This window comes from Panicum hallii, chromosome 9 (genome assembly GCF_002211085.1).
Source record: "Panicum hallii strain FIL2 chromosome 9, PHallii_v3.1, whole genome shotgun sequence".
NCBI classification, from domain to species: domain Eukaryota; kingdom Viridiplantae; phylum Streptophyta; class Magnoliopsida; order Poales; family Poaceae; genus Panicum; species Panicum hallii.
In genome coordinates this window covers 61181705-61203659 of record NC_038050.1, presented here as the reverse complement: position 1 = coordinate 61203659, position 21955 = coordinate 61181705, and the positions used below count along the sequence as shown (strand labels likewise).

Below are 21955 nucleotides of genomic sequence, written 5' to 3'. Positions count from 1 at the left end.
AGGGCATCAGCTCAGAACTAACAGAAGCAATAATCATCATAGGCAACAAAGCATCAGCTCAGTTTTTTGCCACAGCAACAGCACATTACAAATCCATCAGAATAGCATCACAAGTTTTTGCCACTAATTTCTATGCTGGCCAAATATACATATATAGATATATAAGTTGCCACTAGTAGATGCAACAGAATAGCACCAGGGAGAACCAAAAGGTGAGAATAGCACCAGGGAGAACCACCATCTGGAAGCAGCAGCCTGGCAAGAACCATCAGGTAGAGGAAGCATGGGAACAACACCAGCCTTAGCCCACAAATGAAGCCAGCAATAGATATGGCAATATTAGAGCAAGCCTAAATGGGAGGCACCTCGACAGCACAAGCCTGACCCCCACAAAAGCAGCAGCCATCAGTATAGATGGCACCAAAAGTTGGAGCAACAACCACTGGCAGTAGGCCACCTACAGAGAGTAGTGCTTGGCCAAGAAAGTTTTCAGCCACAGCACACGATGTGACTCATTCATCTTGACAAAAGCACCCCCCTGAGCCCTGTTATCCAGAAGGTGAGAATAGGCCACAATCAGGGCCTCCTCGCTAAAGCCGGGCATGAACATGACAGCCTCGTATAGGTCAGGATGCTCATCTTGCGCCTTGGTCTCACGAATAGCATCAGCTACATTGTTAACAGCAGCAGCCATGCTAGTCATGATAGTGATGTCCTCATCACTTAAAGAGGATCTCTTCCTCTTATTGCCAGCCGAAGAACCACTACCACTGCCACCCCCACCTCCTTCCTGTTTTTTCCCCACCTCTTCAAACAGCTTGCCAATATCATCTTCTAGATGCTTTAGAGAGCTCTCAGCAAAATCAGAGGGGGAGCCCAAAGCCTCACTAGAGCCCATGGCAAATTTGCCAGTGGCACACCCAGTGCCGAAGATAACTTCCATGTACTGGTAATTCTCAATTGGCTTGTTAAGCAGGTCAGCATCCTTGGGGTGTGCCTAAGATTATGCATTAGTTGGATAAGAGAGTGTGAAAAAGTATTATCTAACTGAACTGCATTAATCCTATATACCTTGACATGCCCGTTGTAGTGCTCCTCTTCTAAAGTTATCATGAAGTTATCCTCATCCCACAAGGACCCACTAAGGTCTCTAAGCTTTGACACCCTCGTCCACCTCTGCCTCCATTTGCGCAAGTGATTGTACACTTGCTGTCCAGTGACCTCGTTGCCACTAAACTCTTTAAGTTCCCTGGCAACTTGGTTTAAGTGGACCTCCTTAAAACCTTTATCAGTCCTAACACCAGTGGAGATGAGAAGGCAGAAGCGGCGAAGCACAAATGAGGACATGACAGAGGTCCACCTCATGGCTTGCCTCCCTGGCTGCCCAGCGGCAACAGCAGCAGCAGCAGGCTGGACACCATCATGGCCGATGGCGTCAACAGCCGCAGCTATCTGGCTACCAGCCTGGGCAAAAGCAGCAGGCATTTCGTGTTCCATATCCTAAGGATAATGTTCCAACCAAAATCAGAAAAATAGCACTAATATCATCACAGCTGAATGCCCAATTGCCTCAGAAAAATAGCACTAATATCATCACAGCTGAATGCCCAATTGCCTCAGAAAAATAGCACTAACATCATCACAGCTGAATGCCCAATTGCCTCAGGAAAATAACACTAATATCATCACAGCTGAATGCCCAATTGCCTCAGAAAAATAGCACTAATATCATCACAGTTGAATGCCCAATTGCCTCAGATTAATAGCATAAATATCATCACAGCTGAATGCCCAAGTGCCTCAGATTAACAGAAAGTAATAGCATCATTGCAAAAATACCCAAGTGCCTCAGATTAACAGAAAGTAATAGCATCATTGCAAAAATACCCAAGTGCCTCAGATTAACAGAAAGTAATAGCATCATTGCAAAAATACCCAAGTGCCTTAGATTAACAGAAAGTAATAGCATCATTGCAAAAATACCCAAGTGCCTCAGATTAATAGAAAGTAATAGCCAAGTACTGATACAACAATAAGAGAGTACAATATTACTAGTACATGATCAGAATCAAACAAAGTACTGATACAGCAATAGAATCAGAATCTAAATATGAGACATGCCCCTATTTGCCCACATTTGATTGGCCCATTCATCTCTAAGTGCAGCCCAGGCAGAATTGTCGTCCATGTGAACTCCATGGCCATTGGTTGAGTTATTGTTGGGCACCCATGTAGACTCAGCAGGGATAACCTCATCTACACCATGCCCAAGTATCCAGTTATGTAAAATGCAACATGCAAGCACCAACTTCACTTGTGTCTTGTATGGATGAAACGGTTTGTTGTCAATTATACGAAACCGATTTTTGAAACCCCCAAAGCCCCTCTCGATGGTTACTCTCAGACTAGAGTGCCTCAGATTGAATAACTCCCTTGCATTGGTTGGATAATTTCTACCACCATACTCATTTAGGTGATATCTAGTGCCCCTGTAGGGAGGTAGAAAACCAGGGCGACATGCGTATCCAGCATCAACTAGATAGAATTTTCCTATCAAAATTGTAAACATGTATTAGGTCTATTGGATCTACCTTGCATTTTCAATATATTTGACCAATTTGTATATAGTTACCTTCTGGGACAACTAATCCATCATGTCTCTCTATGGCATCAGCTAGTATGGTAGCATCATGGGCTGACCCCTCCCAACCAGCCAATACATAGGTAAATTTCAAATCAAAGTCAATTGCAGCGAGCACATTCTGAGTAGGGTAGTGCTTCCTGCCCCGGAAAGCAGCTTGCATCTTTCTTGGGACTCTAGCATGAATATGGGTTCCATCTATTGCTCCCACACAATCCTAAAGATCAATGGCCAAATTATTTGTTACAAATTAAGTTAAATTAGGAACTAGTACATCAAATGGAATTATTAGTACCTTGAAATATGGGTACCATCTGTGGCTGTTTCTTATCTTAAGGGGTGTCTCACTGGATGGAGGCCTAATCATCTCTTGCCTCAGCTCCCCAATGGCATACAACACCTCTTTAAAATATCTACTTACAGTCTCAACAGACCTCCTCCAGGTTTGGTGAATAACTCTAAAACGTTGGTTATGGCCAACCACATGAAGAAACATGGCAACTTGCTCTTCCACACTGCTATGTATGCTATCTCTAAGCAGGTTTCTATGCCTAAGCAACTCGCACAGACGAAAAAAAGGGAGTCTTCTCATACGAAGCATGTTTACACACTCAACATCATTACAATTGTAAATTAGGTTCAGGTTTCTTTGCCTCTCTTCATCCATAACACTCATTGGGGCATAAGTAATGCTGGGACGTGAATGTTGGACCATCCTAATTCTACTTAACATGAATGCATACATAGCAGTGATAAGAGCAACAGCTTGAACAATAAGAATGCGTCTCTGCTCTTCAAAAGCCATCTATACAAACAAATAACAACGACTCAGGAAGGGAAGACTTGGGTATTTTTGCTCATAAAAACAAATAACACAGGCATAAAAATAAATATCATCACAGGCATGGGTATTTTTGCTCATACAAACAAATATCATCACAGGCATGGGTATTTTTGCTCATACAAACAAACATCATCACAGGCAAGGGTATTTTGCTCAGAAAAACATGCATGTACATCACAGGCATTAGTATTTTGCTCAGACAAGTATTGTATCACAAATCAGAGAGGGGAAGGGAGGGGGGGGGGGGTGAATACCGCCGCAACCGCAGTGGAATCAGCCAAGATCCAGGCCACCAACAGACCAGAACGGAAGGGAGGGGCAGATCTGCAAGTGCACAAAAGAAATAAGTTACAAATCGAAGGAAAATACTCAAATCGAAAGGGGAAATGGAGATCTTGCCTCGTAGGAAGGGGGTGCCCAGATCTAGCTACCTGCGAGGAACAAAAGAGAGAGTTCTTCGTGAGAGTGGAGGATGGGACTCGACAAAGAGAGAGTGGAGGACGGGAAGGGAGAGAGGACCGGAACCCTAACCTCCGTCGGAGAATGGCGAGCGCGGCGGGAACGAGGACGCGGTAGGGATATATACCCACGCGAGCTTGGCGGGAAAGGAGCGGTAACCCTAGCCATTGGCGGGAGAACGACGGGAGCGCGCGCGCGCGCGCCCGGCGGCCGTCGCCTGCACAAGCGGAGCCTGGCTCCCGGGAGAAGCTCGATTTGGGCGTATCTCTGGAGCCTGGCCGAGAGGGGCCTTTTGCATCCGCGCAGCCTGGCCGAGGGGGTGGACCAGGAAACCAAACACGCGGAGCCTGCATCCGACGGGGCTGGTTGAGCTGCATGCAGCCAACCAAACACGCCCTAGTTTCTTCTTGGGGATCACGCAGCCTGATTGGCCGCTTGTCGTGGTGCTTTTGTTAATGGACTCCCAGATTCGTCGTTGACAATTGGCCGTCGATTAATCTAATTCGCCGCGTTTTTTGTTGGACAACTTGTTAACGGAACTAAACTCGTCTGTCGATCAATCATCAGCGTTTCTGCAACAAATTCGCAACCCTAAGATGGACGGATGTTTCCTAAGTTGAATAGATGAACTCAGCGTGGACTGCGAAATGAATCCTTTTGATTTCTTTCGAATGCGAAAGACAAAAAAGTTCAACAAACGAGTTATTAGGTACTCCCTCCGTTCCGTTCCGAAATGTAGTTCGTTTTGACTCTTACATGTTCATAATATTTGCAATGTATGTAGATACAATAGATGTATAGATTCACCTACAAAAGTTAAAACGATTTACATTTTAAAACGGAGCTGAAACGGATACAATCATGCACAGATTCACTTTGCCATTTGATCTTTGAAGACTGAACGGAACTGTCAAAATTGAAAATGCACGAGGGCCCTGCCCTGCACGCTGCACTGCACAACGAGTTGAGGAGTAGCATTGCAATTACCCGGCCGAATAAGCTACGCCTCCAATCCGTAGCCTGAGATCACCATCAGAGGATGGCGCAGCCGTTGCCCGGGTGGCGCTCCTCGTAGCACACGACGGCGCCAGGGAAGGGGGCCACCGCCACCGGGACCGAAGCTGGTGGGCAGCAGGCGCCGCAGCCCGCGCAGCACGGCGGCGGCTTCTTGGCCTCGTCGTCGGCCGGCTTCTTGGCGGTGGCCTCGTCGGGCTTCTTCTCCGGGCCGACGCTGAGGACGCGCGCCTCGAAGCCGGCCTTGCGCAGCGCCTTGGCCGCGCGTACCACGTCCACCGCGCCCACCACCGTCAGCGTCCCCTTCTCGCCGTCCACCGCCATCGACTTCACCCCTGCCGCGCGCCGCCCACACCATCAGATTACACACGGGTAACACGACGCAGCCAACGGAGCACTGGTCGCGCATTGTGCGTAGACGATACATGAACATGGCTCGCACATACCACAGAACTTGGCGACGGTGCTCATGGCGCGGCTGGCCTTGCACTCGTCGCCGGCGATCTCCACCTTGAGCACAATCTTCTGCGATCAGAAGAGCCGCATGGATCATTCTTGTTTCATCTGATGCAATGGTTGAGAGAACCGGTCGAGGAATAGCTGATCAATACAAACCTTGGAGTCGTCGGGCATAGCGACGGAGGAGCGAGGAGTCGACCGATCACGTCCCCGGGACGCCAACGACGGAGGAATGAAGAAGAGAAAGACGGAGACTTGTTAGTTCTTGTTTGATAAGTTGAGCTCCGCAATGGCGCGTGATGACAGCTGGGTTATAGAACAGTTAATTAGGAGCTACTACTCAGAATGGCGGATTTTTGCAGAATGATTTCCCTCCGATATGATCCTCTCGTCTGGTTGCAGGCCACCGCATGATTGCGCAAAGGTCAACGACGTGTTAACTCCGCGGGAGCCAGGAGATGCATTCTGCAGCTTGATTGGATGACTAGGAGAAATCAAATGAACCTTTGTTATTTAAATTCTTATTGCACGTTTACAAATCACAGATAAATAATGCTGCCGCTTCTGATGGCATTCTGTTTGTTCCTTCACAGCTTGTTTGAACACGTGAGTTTCAGGGTCAGAAACAATTCTGTTCTCGTACTAGCAGTAGATAAATATTCCCGAGCGAACTAATGTTTGGAGTAATATGCTACGGTTCATTGAAAAATTCCTGAAACAAAAAGAATGCAAGTATAGCCATATAGAAAAAAAAGATTAGGACATACTATATGAATATATCTACATTGCCATGTACCCTCTCCTTGAAGAACTCTGCGCCCATTTCTTATTAATAATTTGTTATTTTCAAATATCTGTTTCAACAGTGTAGTTTGTAAGACCGTTGAGTACGCTATCAGCATATTGTTCTCTTCTTCTTTTTTTTACCATTGCGAAAAGTATAGACTGTTTCAACTTTCACATTTCAAGATATCAAGGTAAAAATGCTTTCTGTCTGTTAATTTTGGAATAACGGTTTATGTTTTGCTGGCCTTTTGCTTAAAATAAGTCTGTTTGGACCCATCCAACTAAAATTTAGCTAGCTAAAATTTTAAATTCAAACTTTAGCCAGCTAAAAATTCTCCCAGCTAGTTTAGTTCTGGTGTTTGGATCCTCCTGTCGGTGTTTTACCAGCTGCCCACTGAGGGATATACCCGAGGTGGTAAGTTTAGGTGAGGAGACGCCGAGATCAGAAACTCGAAGGTGCAAGGAACACAAGATCTTAGACAGGTTTGGGCCGCGAGACGCGTAATACCCTACATCCTGTATGGTGGTTTGTATTCCCTTGGGTGTTGATGTTGTGAATGGGTCCCCGCTCCCCCTTATATATCCGGGAGGTCAGGATTACAAGAATTCTAGCCCAATACCAGATAAGGAATCGTAACCGAATACAACTCGAGTAGATTCCTCCCGTACCAACTAGCTTTATCTCCTATTTATACGAGATAAATAAGAGATAAATGAGGTAAATAAGAGATAAGACGGACTTTATCTCTTAAGCTTGTTTAAACTACGTTATGTACACAGTCCCGTGGCTCCGGGTCTGACAAGCCCCCGAGCTCTTCGTAGCTGAGTACTGCAGGCTTCTTGAGTATTTTTAAAGTAGTCTTCGGCTTCTTTCGAAACTTCGTCTTGAAGTTCTTCTTCGACTATTTTCTTGGCTGCATCGAAACTATGAGATGCTTATGCCCCGAATTATTTCTTTGAAATGGTGTGCGATTGAAAAATCGCACTCCATATGGAGTAGCCCCCGAGCCTTAGGTTGAATCGGAGAATCAGGTTGAGGGTCGCATTAAACTTGAATCCTCCTTACTTACCTTTTCAAATAGATTCGAAAAAATAAATAGTCGATGCCACGTACCCCGCAACCCCCGAGCCTTGAATCCAAATCTCTCAGGTTTGGAAATAAGGATCCAAAAGTCATGGCATGCAGTGTAAAAATATCCACATGGTAAATAACTGATGTGATGGTACAAATGATGGAAATTAGATCTGGAATTCGAAACCCCCCTTTTTTCGGGATAATTAACCTTGAAAAAAATGATTAATCAAATATTTTATCTAAACATTCCATCAAATGACCCCTCAAATTCCGAATACTCACTGAAACGACTCTTCAACTTCAAAATAGTAAAATTATCCCCGACCGCTGGTTATTTAACCTCTCGGTAACACCGAGTAAAAACTGCGCTTCCAATCTGCAATTTGCCAAAAACCACCAAAATCCCCCAAATAGAGCCGCACTCCGCTTTCATCCTCTTGAAGAAATCCCAATCCACCCAAATCTCCCCGCCCCTCTCCCCGCAGCCCCCGAGCAACTCGTGGCGAGCGGATCCAGAGATGGCGCCCAAAAGATCGGAGAAGGATGGGAAGAAGGAGGCGCAGCCGCCGTCTGGGGAGTGGACACACAGTAAATGCTCCCTCAACGACCTCAATAAGCTTGTTTCTGAGGGGTTGCTCCAAGACAAGAATCTTATCAATTGGCGCCCCTCATTCCACGAACCTTTCCCCATGGAAAATATGGACTAAATCGTCACATTTTACCATTTTGCTGAACGGGGTTTGACCCTCCCCTCTTGCTCCTTTTTCCGGGGTCTTCTTTAGTACTACGGGCTTGATCTCCATCATCTCAACCCAAATTCCATTTGCCATATCTCAATCTTCATCCATTTCTGCGAAGCCTTCCTAGGAATCGAACCCCACTGGGATCTTTTCCGCTTCCTCTTCTGGGTGAAACCACAACCCACATCAAAAAATCCATCTGTTGTAGGGAGCACCGACATCCAACTTAGACAACAAGCCGGCGACAAGTACCTCTCGTACAAATTCCCCTCCAATATATCCGGGTGAAAAAATCATTGGTTTTATATCAAAAATCATGCCCCCCAACTCCCAGAAAAATCAAATAGACCACCTGTTGTAAGGCCGGAGTGGAATACCGAACTTCCCAGGGGGGACATGGGTCAAGTCGAAGAGTTGCTAGACATCATAGCGGCTCATAAAGAGATGGGAGTGACCGGCGCATCCGTGATGTTCTCCTTCTTCAAGCGCCGAGTCCAGGTAATTCAGCAATGCCATATTCTTGGATTCGAGTACAAGGGCGCTGAAGATCCGTGTCGCATGTGCGCAGAGGAGCTGACGGACGAAGCTGCACTCACCCGGGTCAGGTGGGTGCTACTGGATGTGGACGCGGTCCCCGACGTCCCGCAGCGGTTTTCGTCACAAAATCCTCCAAAACCGGTAAGCATTCGACTACTTTATGTTGAAAACAAACTCTGTTCTGCCACTGCTAACTGAAGACCTTCTGTAGGGACACACAGAGTTGTACCGGAGATACCCACCGCAACCCGACATCCCTCGGTCGGACCACTTCCTCCCCAGTGCCGCAGCCGAAGCCAAGAGGGCTCGAGTAGCCAAGGCACTGCCCGGCAGCGAGTCCACCGAAGGCTGAAGCCCCCTGGAAAGGGAAACTGAGGGGGAGGCGACAAGGGGCGACTCCCCCGGACTAGCCGTGGAGTTGATCGACACCCTACCTTCGGTCCCGTAGGATTGCCGAGTTGTGCGCAAACGAAAAGCGCAAGAAGTCGAGTCCTCCAGGTATGAACATGCTGCCCTGTTGTCATACATCAATGTTGTTGGATGCTGACCTTTTCCACTTACAGTCCTCCCGCTTCTCCACCCAGGCCCGGGCACCAAGAAATGGAAACGGATCCAGCAGCTTCGGCGGCAGGATCGGTTACCATTGCCGAGGCGGGCACCACGCCGCCAGCTGGTGTCGCCCCGCCGCCAGCAACAAGTACCGAGGCTGAGACACCATGGGTCATACAGGTGAAAAAGGTTGTCATGAAGAGATCTTCACTGTAAGTACACATCTTTTACGTAATGAACAGTCTGCCCTTTTCGATTTGTAATGATAGATCTAACTATGCTTCATTAGGTATGCGAGCACCTGAAGCACAAGCCAAAGCCGGCCGCAGCTACTCCAGCCCCCGAGCCATCGGCCTTGGACGAGCCCGCGCCCCAGGAGCCAGCCCCCGAGGCAGACACGACGCTGCTCGTGGGGAACAAGTCGAGGCTCCTGGTGCCACTCCTGCAGATGGCACATGTAAGTGTCTGGCCGCCCACGTCTAGCTGCTTGGCCCGAGGCAATATGTACTGAGTGCATCTTAACTTGCAGGTGCCCAGCAGCCGCCTTCTGAAGAAGCCGCAGGGACCTCAAGGGGTCCTGGCGACCTACTGATGGCTGGGCCTGGGTACGAGAACGTCATCACCACCGATCTGGTGGATGATCCAATGCTGACGGCCAACAATATAAAGACCTTCAAGAAGGTCTACAAGGAGTTGTACGATTTTGCCATGGTATGACATGATCGCTCTTCTGCTTGTATACGTTGTCGAGTTGCTTATCATAATCTTCTCCTTTATACAGAACGTGATCACGCACTCTCAGAAGTAGTCTGAGAAATTGAAAACAGTTGTGAGTGGTAACCAGGAGCTTGCTGCCATGAAAAAACGCATATCCGACGAGAAGACGAAGAACTGCTATCTTTAGAGAGAGCTTGACATGCTGAAGTAGGAACAGACTCGAGAGACATGGCTTCTTAAGAACGATCTGCGCAATCTCGAGGAGCAGCTCAAGGAACAGAAGAAGGCGTACCAAGGTAAGCCCTTGTTTCCCTCGAGTACTTCCACTTAACAGTTTATCATGTATTCTGAAAATACCTTCACCGCAGAGCTTAGGAAAATCGTAACATATAAAGAAGAGCTGCTTACTGACGTGAGGAATATGCTGTATTGCCGTACAGATGACGTCGAGAGGCTGTAGAAGGTAGTCGCCGACACTGAAGAACAGTTCGCCGACTGCCTTCGGCAAATCAAGACGCTGGGCGAGGAGAAGGAGCGGCGGCAAAAGGAGTTGGAGGACCTCAGAGAAGCCGCCAAGAAGCTGGTGGACATGGTGGATCCACCAAAAGAAGGTGAAGTAGGCGAGCGGCCCTTGCTGGAGCGACTTCTCGGGGTGCCACAGAAGGTCGTCAAGTTCCTCACAGAAGCCCCAGTCGCGTGTGTCGGCCACACCCTCGCCTTTGTAAAATCTTTTTGGCCAGAAGCTCAACTAGAAATGTTCGCACAGGGGGTGGTGGCGGAGTGTACTGAAGATCAATTTAATGAGTACCTCCGAGAAGCCCAACCTGTAGCAGAACAAATAGTAAAAGGTGTACTGCAGGATTAGAATGTAAAAACAAGTACTCGATTTCCTTGTATATATTTTTATCTGATGCCTCTACTTGTATGTGCCGTAGCCGAATTGACATTCAGACTTAAAAGGCTAAGTAGTAGACACTGCCCCGGGTGCAGCGACCCTAAAAGTAGTCGTAGTAGTTCCGAGTAGGAACTCAACCAACGAGTTAGATATAGCCCGATCGAGCGAGTCTAACTAGTTAGGAAAGAACGCGAGCATCGTCGCAAGACTGCCGTGCTTATGGCAGAAAATGAAACTACTCCGAGTGCAGCGACTTTGGGTGTAGTCGAGATCGCTCCTCATGTGAGCGCATCCAACAAGTTAGGTAAAAACCAATCGAACGGATCGAATTTGTTGGGAGAGAGCGCAAGCATCATCGCGTGACTGCCATGCTTATGGCAAAAAATAAGGCTACCCCGGGTGCAACAACTCTGAGTGTAGTCGAAATAGCTCCTCCTGCGAGCCCATCCAACAAGTTAGGTATAGACGAATCGAACGGGTCGAATTTGTTGGGAAAAATACGATCGTCATCGCGAGCGACCATCAAAGGTCACGGCGGAAGTCGATTCATATAAAGCATGCACGTAGTCGAGGCCTCCGTCAAAACTTTATAACACGAAGTCGATAAAAAATGAAGGTGGCCGTAGCCTCCATCACAACTCATGGCAAGAAATTGATTTATAAAACATGAATGTGGCCGGAGCCTCCGTCTGTTAACAGAAGCATTTACATTCCGAATTTTGTGACACAAAGCCTCCAAATTGATTCGGAAGGAAAAGGCCATCTAGGCGCCCTGAGAAATGCTATCCCCGCACGCTTCCTCATGGGTAGAACTTGCGCAGGTTCTGAATGTTCCAAGAATTCGGGACATCTTAGCCCTCGGGGTATTGTAGTTGATACGACCCCGGTCTGTTAACCTGCTTGACGATGAAAGGACCTTCCCACCTTGAGTTGAGCTTGTGTAAGCCGGACTCATCTTGGATGCGGCGTAGGACCAGATCACCTATGTTGAACAACCGTTCCCTCATGTTGCGGTCGTGATATCGCCGGATCCCCTGGAGATATCAGGCTGAGTGAACAAGAGCTGTGCAGCGAGCTTCTTCGATAGAATCGAGCTCTAACTGCCTTGCCTCGTCTGCCGCACCTTCATTGTACATTTCAACCCTTGGGGATTTCCACATGATGTCGGCCAGCAAGATAGCTTCAGAACCGTACACGAGGAAGAAAGGGGTTTGTCCTGTGGCTTTGGACGGCTGAGTCCGGAGCCCCAGACGACATGCGGTAATTCGTGTATCGACTTGCCTCCTTTCTTGTTGTTTTCATCATAGAGTATTTTCTTGATGCCATCAATTATCATGCCATTCATCTTCTCGACTTGACCATTGGCCCTTGGGTGTGCAACAGAGACATATTTGATCTCGATGCATGCATTTTCACAGAACTCACAGAACTGGTTGGCCGTGAAGTTTGATCCCAAGTTCGTGATGATAGTATTCGGGAAAACGAAGCGATGCAAGATATCGAAAATGAAATCAACAACTCGATCTGGTGTGAGTTTGGCTATCGGCTTGTACTCAATCCACTTGGTAAACTTGTCAATAGCCACTAACACATGGGTGAAGCCACCAACACTTGGTAAACTTGTCAATAGCCACCAAGTACATGGTCCAATGCTCTAGCTTGTCGGCTGGGGTCGGGATTTGATTCTCTCTCAACTCAGCCATAAAATCAACTAGAGCTTGAGACTTGATTGCAGTGCGTGGTTTGAAGTCGATAGACAAAGCCCCCAGTCCCACTGCCCACTTTGATATATGCCCCGTGGCATCTTGATTATGGAGAATATCCGCCACCGAAAAATCCGTAATAAAAGTGATCTTGTACTCGTCGAAGTAGTGGCGCAATTTTCTGGATGAAATCAAAATTGCATATAAAAGTTTCTAGACTGCTGGATATCGTACCTTGGAATCGGAGAGTACCTCGCTGACGAAATATACAAGCCTCTGCACTCCAAATGCATGGCCTTCTTCGCCTCGCTCGACTACAATAGCACTGCTGACAACATGAGTTGTTGCCGCAATGTAGAGTAGTAGATTTCTCCTAGCAATGGTGCTGTAAGGACCGGAGGTGACTGAAGGTGATGCTTCAGGTCTTCTAAGGCTTGCTCGGCCTCCTCCGTCCGTTGTTACTTGTCTTGGCGCTTCAGGAGCTTAAAGAAGGGTAGTCCTCTCTCCCCAAGCCGGGAGATGAACCTATTCAGGGCTGCCATACAGCCTGTTAGCTTCTGCACATCTTTGATGTGGCCGGAACCTCCATATCAGTGATAGCCGAAATCTTCACAGGGTTGGCTTCAATTCCCTGGTTGCTGATGATGAACTCGAGCAATTTCCCTGATGGTACTCCGAAGACGCATTTAGTTGGGTTGAGCTTCCACCGAAATCTGCGTAGGCTGCTGAACGTCTCTTCCAAGTCTGCAATCAGGCCGTTGGGATTCCTGATCTTGACGACCACATTATCCACGTAGGCTTCAACGTTCTGATGCAGCTGATTCGCAAAACACATCTGGATCGCGCGCTGATAGGTTGCATATGTCCCATACGGGGTGATCAACGCGGTCTTGATTTGATCCTCCTCCTTAAGAGCAATCTGGTGATATCCTGAATAACAATCAAGGAACAAAGGAGTACACAACCCGCCGTCGAGTTGACGACTTGACCGATGCGCGGTAGCCCGAAGTGATCTTTTGGGAAATGCTTGTTGAGATCGGTGTAGTCAATACACATTTTTCATTCATTATTCTTTTTCTTTACAAGGACGGGGTTAGCTACCCACTCTGAATGGATTACTTCTTTAATGAATCCAGCCGCGAGAAGTTTAGCGATTTCCCGTTTAATTGCCTCATACTTGTCGTGAGCAAACCTTCGCAGGCGCTGCTTTTTGGGCATGACTTGTGGGTGTACATTCAGACTATGCTCGATCAGCTCCCTGGGCATCCCTAGCATGTCCGCTGATTTCCACGCGAATATGTGTCGGTTGGCCCGAAGGAAACTGACGCGCACGAGTTCCTATTTCTCACCTAAGCCCGCGCCGATGACGGTGGTCTTGGATGAGTCACCCTCCTGGAGCTGAATTGACTTGAGGGCCACGTCATCAGTCGACTGGATGCTCGACTTACTGGCCTTTCTCGAAGGGATCTCCAGCCCGGCTTTGGAGAGCTGCTGCGCGGCCGCGAGTACTTCCCCTGAAACATCTAGCATACGCGTAGTCGAGGCATACTGGATCGCCTCCTGGTTGCAATCATACGACTTCTTCAAGTCGCCTCAGAGGGTGAGCACTCCACTTTATCCTGGCATCTTGAGAAGCAAATAAACGTAATGCGGCACTGCCATAAATTTGGCAAGTACCGGACGACCCAGTATAGCATGATAAGAAGATTCGAAGTTACCAACTTCAAATTTAATGAATTCGGTGCGGTAGTTCTCCCTCGTGCCGAAAGTGACTGGAAGAACCATCATGTTAAGTGGGTGCGCCGCATTACCTGGGACAATGCCGTAGAAGGGAGATTTGCTTGGAGCCAGCGTGTCTGTGAAGTCCAGACCCATTTTCCTCAGAGTGCTGGCGAAGATGAGGTTGAGACCACTCCCACCGTCGATGAGCATCTTGGTGAGTCTGACTTCTGCCACCACCGGGTCCAGAACCAGGGGCAACTTCCCGGGCTCCGAAAAGCTTGTCCACTGATCATCGCGGGAGAATGAGATGGATACCTTCGACCAGCGGAGTGGTCATGGTGCAGCCGGCTTGACGGACATGATCTATCGAAGAAGCAGTTTTTGTTCCCGCCTGGAACCGAAGTCTCCATCCCCCCCCCCCCCCGAAAATGACGTTGACGATCTTCGAAGCATCCTGAAACTTCGGGTTGCGCCCTTGGTCCCCTTGGTCGTCTTCTTCGGGTTCTTTGTCCATGGGCTTCTTGTCCTTCTTGCCACTGCCGGAATTGCTGAAAGTTCTCCGGAGGTGGTAACAATCAATTGCCGCATGATTGGTACCTGGATGCCATGAGCATTTCTTCTATAGAAGCTTCTCGAACTCCTCCTGCGTCGTCGACTTCTTGCCTCACGAGGGACGATCCACAGCCGCGATGAGATCATCTGGCTTGCGCTTTCGGGGTGGACCCGAATAATCCCGCTGGTTTTTGTCGTTGCGGTTATCATGAGGACGCCTCAAATTGCTATCTTGGCACCTCGGGAACCGCTCCCGCATCTTCTCCTCCTGTTCGGACAGTCGTGCATCATGTAACGCAGCCCCGCAACAGTTTGCGGCTTGTTCCGCCCAAAGTCTCTGTAGATGCCGTTGTAGAAGCAGTCGATGATGTACTCCTCCGAGATATTCGCGATGGTGGCGTGGACATCAAAGAAACGACGTGTGTAGGATCGTAGGAGCTCATTACGTTCCTGTTTACACTGAGCAAGATCGTGACGAGTACCTGCACGAGTGATTGTCCCCTGGAAGTTGTCGATGAAGACCTCCTTGAGCCGCCCCAAGGAGTCCATTGAGTTGTTGCTAAGACTCTCCAACCACATGAGCGGCGCGGGGTCCAAAGCCATCGGGAAGTAGACGACCTTGGTGATGTTGGAGCCCCCTGCTACCTCAATAGCGGTGGAGTAGCAACGTAGCCATTGCTGAGGAGCTTGCTTACCATGATACTTGGTGATGCCGATCAACTTGAAGCCCTCAAGATACTTGTAGCTGCTGAATCGTGCGGAGAAAGCTGGGAAACGGTCGCTGCAATCAGTACCTTCCGTCTCGACTTCTTCGCACACTTTTCGCCTGCAATCGATCACGGACCGCGCATCGCGGCCTTCATTGATATGATGACGCAGGTCTTCTGGAGGAGGCCGATGATTGGCCTGTCGCGGGTTATCTCCTGGAGGTGGCTGCTGCCTCCCGCCAGGAGCCTGACTGCCGCGAGCATTATTGTTGCTGCTACGCTGAGGTCGAGGACGCCCGCGTGCCATTCGGCTGTGAGCCTGGCTTCGACTTTCGCCCACGCGCTCCTCCCTGAGGGTAGACGCCGGGTTTTGCTGATCAAGCTGAATCCAGGCCCTCTGCGCGTAACGAAGTGCTTGACGTACGTTAGGATCGTTACTGCGCTCGAGTATGGTCGTAACCCTGGCGATGTTGGCCACTGGAGTCCTGAAGCCCCGCTCGCTTACGGCAGCGAATTCGGCGTCAAGCTCGCGATGCATGGATCGCATGCGCTCATTGACCCTCCTTCGACAAGCTGCGCGAGCTCTGTTCCGGGTCCTCTGCGCCTCACGATCGGCGTTATTTTCGTCGCCGGCGTTAGCTGTGACTTTGTCCTCAGAAACCACATCAAATTTATCGATGGGCAAGTCACCGTCGTCCTCACCTTCTTCCGCCATCAGCACATGGCGGGAGATGAGCTCTTCAGAGCTCTCGTCGACTAGTTGGGTCGACTCCTCCACCACGGTGGCTAACGGCCTGCCCTCCTGAAAAGATAAAGGCTCGAGGTGGGCCACAAGTCGATCCTCAGCCTCAAGTTGATAAGAAGGTTTCATGCCTTCCCAATGCACGAAACGCCTCTCCGGGGTGGAGGTGATCATCAGATCCCTGGTGCCAAAATAACCCGAAGCCCCCCGACGTGCGGTGGCTTTGGGCCCTTCAAGTTGGAGCAGAGAGTCCAAATCCTTCTCTAATGCGGAGAGAGATCCGGAGATATCGGCCTCCTGGAGATCAGTGGCCAAATTGCGTGGACCGAGTCGTGATCGGCTACGCGAATCCTTAGATTGGAACGTGTCCAACCCAAGGAAGGTTGCCGCAGCGCCGGATGAAGTCGTGCTGGAAGCAATCTCCACCTTAGTCCTTGCAACAGATGCAAGGATTGACAAGTCATCGAGATCATCAACGAACTTGTCAAGATCGCTACGGGGACCCGCCGCGGGAGTTTTTGGCTTCATGTCGACGAGGAATCGACGTAAACTGCCTGCACCATCTGCGATGCAAACCCACGAACCAAAAACAAATGTCGTGTCCTGAGAGGGAACTGACCTGATGAACTGGAAAGATGCCATCGAGTTCACCGGTGGATCTTCGATGCGCACCCCTACATGGCGAGCCAGCTGTCGGTGTTTTACCGGCTGCCCACCGAGGGATATACCCGAGGTGGTAAGTTTAGGTGAGGAGACGCCGAGATCAGGAACTTGAAGGTGCAAGGAACACAAGATCTTAGACAGGTTCGGGCCGCGAGACGCGTAATACCCTACGTCCTGTATGGTGGTTTGTATTCTCTTGGGTGTTGATGTTGTGAACGGGTCCCTGCTCCTCTTATATATCCGGGAGATTAGGGTTACAAGAATCCTAACCCAATACCAGATAAGGAATCGTAACCGAATACAACTCGAGTAGATTCTTCCTGTACCGACTAGCTTTATCTCCTATTTATACGAGATAAATAAGAGACAAATGAGGTAAATAATTGATAAGACGGACTTTATCTCTTAAACCTATTTAAACTACGTTATGTACACAGTCTTATGGCCCCGAGTCTGACACCTCCAGCTAATAGATCCAACTAAAATTTAGCTAGCTTTAGCTGCGTTGAAACAGCTAAAACTCAGCGAAATTTTAGATGGTCTTTTAGCTGGACCTTTTTGGATGCCTAGTAGCTAAATTAGCCAACTAAAATTTATAGATCCAAACAGACCCAAAGTATAGTCAGAGGCATGCTTACAAAACGAAATTGCTGGTAATAACCATAGCAGCCTGCCAGCTCCCTTCTTTTTTGCAATCCTAACCGTCCGTGTCAATCTAGACAGTCCAGATTCACCAAAAGTTTTCATCGTTTATAAACCCGCAGCAAAATTCTCGTCCCCCTCCTCTCATCAGCCACGCCGCTCTCCAAATCCCAAAACCCTAACCCACCCCCCTCCGCCGCCGCCGCCACAGCCGAAGCCATGGGAGGAGGAGGAGGAGGCGGGCGCAAGCCCCGCAACTTCGCGACGTTCCGCCTCTTCCCGCGCGCCGGCGCCGCCGACCCCAACGACCGCGTCTTCATCCGCGTCGACAACAACGACTACACCGTCCCCGGCTTCGCCGACGAGGAGCCCTTCGACCCCTCCCTGTCCGACCCCTCCGCCGATGCCGACCACCTCCACTCCTCCGCCTCCGGCCCTCTCCCGGAGCACGTCCGCCGCGAGATCCTCGAGCTCGGCCTCCCCGACGACGGCTACAACTACCTCTCCCACCTCCGCGAGCTCCGCCCCTCCGCCGCCGCGGCCGCCTCATCATTCGTCCCCAGCTCCACCGCCCGGCCCGAGCCTCTCCCGCTCGACGTCAAGGTCGCTCTCTTCCCTCTGAAGCCTTGTACGCCCGTTCTGCTAGCGGACTGCTTAATCGTTGTTTCTTTCTGTGCAGGCGTATGATGCAAGCAGGGTGCGGGTTGGTCCCAGTCAGGGTGAATTGGACGAGGGGAGGACGATGTGCAAGGTGGCAGCCAAGACGGCGCCAGTGAGGCGGATTGAGAAGGCCGTCGACCCTGATGTTGCGAGATTGCTCGATGAGAGCGATGTGTCACATGCTGGGTCGGAAGATGAAGGGCTGGAGGAGGATTTTGTCATCATGGCTAATCGTGCTGAGGGAGAGGAGTTGGAGGAGGAAGAAGATGATGAAGAGGAAGATGGGAATGGTGTGTTCAGTGATGTGGAAGAGGAGGAGTTCTATTTTGAAGATGATGATCCAAAGCCAAGAGTGAGACGATTGCTGGATGAACAATTCGATCTGGTGAAATTACTTAACTTGATCATCTTTTAACATTTGCCCTGTTATACATTGGAAAAACGTATTAGGGAGGCTGTGGGTGAGCATGCACATAATAATTGAGTTATCCGATTCCTATCTTTACACAGAACAAACTGGAAGTCCACCCACCACACAGCCTTATTATGTTAATGCAGAGTTTGGAATTCTTTGTTGTTGCGATTGCACCCCTGCTTTTATTATGGAATTATTGTGCATTTCATAATGCAATACCATGCCAAATTGTTAATTAGATATGTCTACAACTATTCCCGCGAAAGTCTCTAGACAGAAGATTAGGCAGGGTAGAGTTAAGCACCTATCAGTGGTAGAACAGGACCGACTACCGAGCAATTCAAACATGAAATGAAGCTAATTTAAGTTAACATACATCATACATGATGCCATATCAGCCATTGCTGTTTATGACATTTATTGTATAATCCATTGTGCAAAGCTTGACTTTTATGTTTCAAATGCTTTGCTAAAAGTTTTACTTCTCCTGAATAAACTTTCAGCTTGCTTTGGAAGAATACGGAGATAGTGATGTTGATGACAAAGGTGTTAAAGATGGGGAATATGAACTGCCAAGTGAGGTTATAGATGAACTCAAATTGTTCCACAATCAGAATGTATCTGTTGACGAAGAATACAGAACACCAGCAGATTTTGTTCGTAGAAAACTGGACTCAAGCACAGCAGATGAGGTGGATGAATCTGCACATGTGATAAAAAAATGTGCTGAGTATGCTGAAAAATACTTGAATGAAACTGTAGAAGAAGAGGAGGTTGTACTTGTTTCAGAAAGCAGTGATGAATCGGAAGTTTGGGACTGTGAGACCATTGTTTCCACGTTCTCCAACCTTGATAACCATCCTGGAAAAATTGAAACTCCAGGAATCCCTAAAAGGCGGTTTCCTAGAGTTTTTCCTGGAGAAACTGCTACAACAAATGATATCATCAAGCTTCATGGGAAAGAGAAACTGCCAGTAGAATATCTACCACAGAGGAAAAAAGGTGGTGAAAAGGAGAAGAAAGTGAAGCCTGCAGAAGTTGCTGATAAATTTAAAAAAGGAGCCGAGAAGGAAACAAAGGAGGAGAAGAAGGCAAGAAAGGTAAAAACTAAAAAGAACTAATTTTGTTTTAGGTTTTTGATGGAGTGTCATGACTGTATACTATGTTGATTAACTGATGAAAAATGAAAAGAAAAGATAAGCATGTTAAAATTGTTCAGTTTCTTCTTCAACAGTCTTTAGTTGTCCAATCAGATTCCTGCTTTAGTTTTATTTTGTAGTCAGTTTCACAGATTATCATCATGAAGTATTAGTTCATGATTTATATGTATTGGCCTGTGATAAATATGTTTTAGTAGTGTCAACTACTCAACTGTGCAGAAACAATTGCATATCAGTTATTATTCCCTCCGGTCACAAGAAAGTGTGTTTTTGGACATTTTGATATGGTCTTGACTACTACTTTCCTCTATTATATATTTTAGAGCATGAAAATTATTAATATCGTGCAGCTACTTTCTAAGCCAATTCTACTCTGCACGTGCCAAATATATCAATAGATCTTGGAAATATTGATGGTTAATGTTTAAAAAGTTTAACTGCACACATACCAAAATGACACTTTGGCTATTTGCATTGCATTTTGATCTACAATATGGCTTTGTCAAGTGATTTGTAAAACCTACATGACATTAGATATTAATTATCTTTTTTAAAAAAGGAAAAAGCTTCTGAGATTTATTTTTTGGTAGTTCTTACATTCTTGGCCTCTGGCCTTCTCTACCTATAGGCAGCAGTGAAAGAAGAGAAGAGAGAAGCACGGAAAGCAAAGAAAGAGCTCAAAGGCCTGTATAAATCTGAAACACAGAAGGCGCAGAAAGTTGCTGCTGTCACAGGACCATCTTCCATACGGCTCATGTAAGTTGTCATTTTGCATCATGTGAACTAAAATATCAAGGGGTTGGGTTGTTACCCTAGAATTGACCAAAACTCACTCCAATTCTGATGGTCATGTTATCTCTTGATAATGAATTCACCATCATCTTGTGTCCAGATTGATGTGGATTCAATTTTTTTATTCAACTAAGTTTTGGGGTATCTCTATAGCACAAAACAATTAGCTAGGTGAAATTGTCGAACCACCTGGGACTTAATTCAGATCAATATGCAAAATTGACTTGATATACCTATTTGTGGATTCTTAAATGACTTAACAGGTGATGGTTGATCTGCGGCGCATTTCCTGATGAGGTCGTTGCTGAAATCCTAAAGATTGCCAGGGGAAAACAGCAAGCTACAAAGGTTCATCGCACCAGGTCGTCTTGTGCCATGCTTGTGGTTTTTGTTGACAAGATACCCAGTGCATTGATTATTTATAGTCTGTTGCATTGTAGAGCTTTGCATCTTCTGGAACACGGTGCTTGTTAGGAAAAAGAGAAGCATTGTAGTACTACTATGAAGTTAATTGCATGATAAGAATAGTTTTGTGATCTTATGCAGAGGTTTTGCAAGAAATTTAGAAGAGGCATTGTAGCAATACTATAAAGTTAATTGAATGAGAATATTTTGTGAGGTTATGCAAGAATGCATTTGGTGGAAACAAGAAAGCTTAGGTGCTAATGCCCCTTAGGCGCTACTGTGCAACCGTCGCATGCTACTTGTATCGGGTAGCACGCTAAATGTGCATGAAAAGTTCATTTAAAAATCGATGGTTAGAGCATGTGAGCATTTCACATCTAAGTTCATGCAAAGTTTGAGGTTGAACAAATATTTTGTGCGAAAAGAAAAAAAAAGATAGTATAGTTGACAGTTGCGGATTCATTGATGAACGTTGCATAACTATCTATATGTTGATTTCTCTCTTTTCTTCTCTTTGTACAAATTTTTATTTAACCTCCAATTTTGCTTGAACGTAGGTACCTGCATGCTCTATTCGTCCATATCTTTTAATGATTTAAATATGTTTTTATCCCTTAAGTATCTTAAAAGTGTAACTTTCATTTCTTATTTTAAATAAATTGCTACAACCCCTTTACTAACTAAATTAGTGCACCAATCATGTACACATCATCTTAACAATGGTTTAATGCCATCTGAATGTGGTTTAGGTTGCAATCATCTGTAATCACTACTCGGCCCTATGATAAAAATGATGATATTGTGAGCACAGTCTGCCATGTTGTAATTTAAGCTTTATAATGAGATCCGAGGAGGTTGCACGCTCTTATTAGTATATTTTGAAAATTTCACGTCATGGGGAGGGTGAACAGCACGACTCCCCGACCGCTGTAATGTCCAAAGTGTATGAAGAAACCTATTTAACTCTAGCAATGATGACGTGGCTACGAAGTGATTGGTCAAATGATTGGGTATATTAAAATGCTGCCAAATGACACTAAGCTGTTGTTAAGCTGTGTTAGCGATGATTAGTGTAT

General features: G+C 47.3%; 3 protein-coding genes across 4 annotated transcripts; 1 reads left to right on the top strand and 2 right to left on the bottom strand.

The window, feature by feature from the left end:
* Positions 1–457: 457 nt before the first annotated feature.
* LOC112873287 lies at positions 458–1485 on the bottom strand. The gene is made up of 2 exons (XM_025936281.1): positions 1072–1485; positions 458–997 (listed from the first exon to the last, which is right to left on the bottom strand). The coding sequence occupies exons 1-2, from the start codon at positions 1483–1485 to the stop codon at positions 458–460; spliced, it is 954 nt and encodes a 317-aa protein (XP_025792066.1).
* A 3491-nt stretch (positions 1486–4976) lies between these two features.
* LOC112873286 (heavy metal-associated isoprenylated plant protein 2-like) lies at positions 4977–5591 on the bottom strand. The gene is made up of 3 exons (XM_025936280.1): positions 5574–5591; positions 5405–5483; positions 4977–5293 (listed from the first exon to the last, which is right to left on the bottom strand). Exons 1-3 carry the CDS (start codon positions 5589–5591, stop codon positions 4977–4979), a joined length of 414 nt encoding a protein of 137 aa, XP_025792065.1.
* Positions 5592–17577: 11986 nt separating this feature from the next.
* LOC112877754 (protein LTV1 homolog) lies at positions 17578–21556 on the top strand. Of its 2 annotated transcripts, XR_003225553.1 has the most exons (6): positions 17578–18050; positions 18127–18492; positions 19026–19622; positions 20311–20438; positions 20738–20836; positions 21437–21556. XR_003225553.1 is itself a non-coding variant. In XM_025942113.1 (5 exons), the coding sequence occupies exons 1-5, from the start codon at positions 17667–17669 to the stop codon at positions 20739–20741; spliced, it is 1479 nt and encodes a 492-aa protein (XP_025797898.1). In that variant the 5' UTR covers positions 17578–17666; the 3' UTR covers positions 20742–21102. The 2 variants fall into 2 exon arrangements, 1 of the variants encoding a protein (XP_025797898.1); XM_025942113.1 differs by lacking the exon at positions 21437–21556 and having other exon boundaries at positions 20738–21102.
* The last annotated feature ends 399 nt before the right edge of the window (positions 21557–21955 follow it).

Coding starts and splice junctions, on each gene's coding strand:
- LOC112873287 (XM_025936281.1), bottom strand. CDS start 1,485: ATGCCTGCTGCTTTTGCCCAGGCTGGTAGCCAGATAGCTGCGGCTGTT. Junction 998..1,071: donor ACTACAACGGGCATGTCAAG/GTATATAGGATT, acceptor GCATAATCTTAG/GCACACCCCAAGGATGCTGA.
- LOC112873286 (XM_025936280.1), bottom strand. Junction 5,294..5,404: donor CACCGTCGCCAAGTTCTGTG/GTATGTGCGAGC, acceptor GGCGCGCGGCAG/GGGTGAAGTCGATGGCGGTG.
- LOC112877754 (XM_025942113.1), top strand. CDS start 17,667: ATGGGAGGAGGAGGAGGAGGCGGGCGCAAGCCCCGCAACTTCGCGACG. Junction 18,051..18,126: donor CTCTCCCGCTCGACGTCAAG/GTCGCTCTCTTC, acceptor CTTTCTGTGCAG/GCGTATGATGCAAGCAGGGT. Junction 19,623..20,310: donor AGGAGAAGAAGGCAAGAAAG/GTAAAAACTAAA, acceptor CTCTACCTATAG/GCAGCAGTGAAAGAAGAGAA.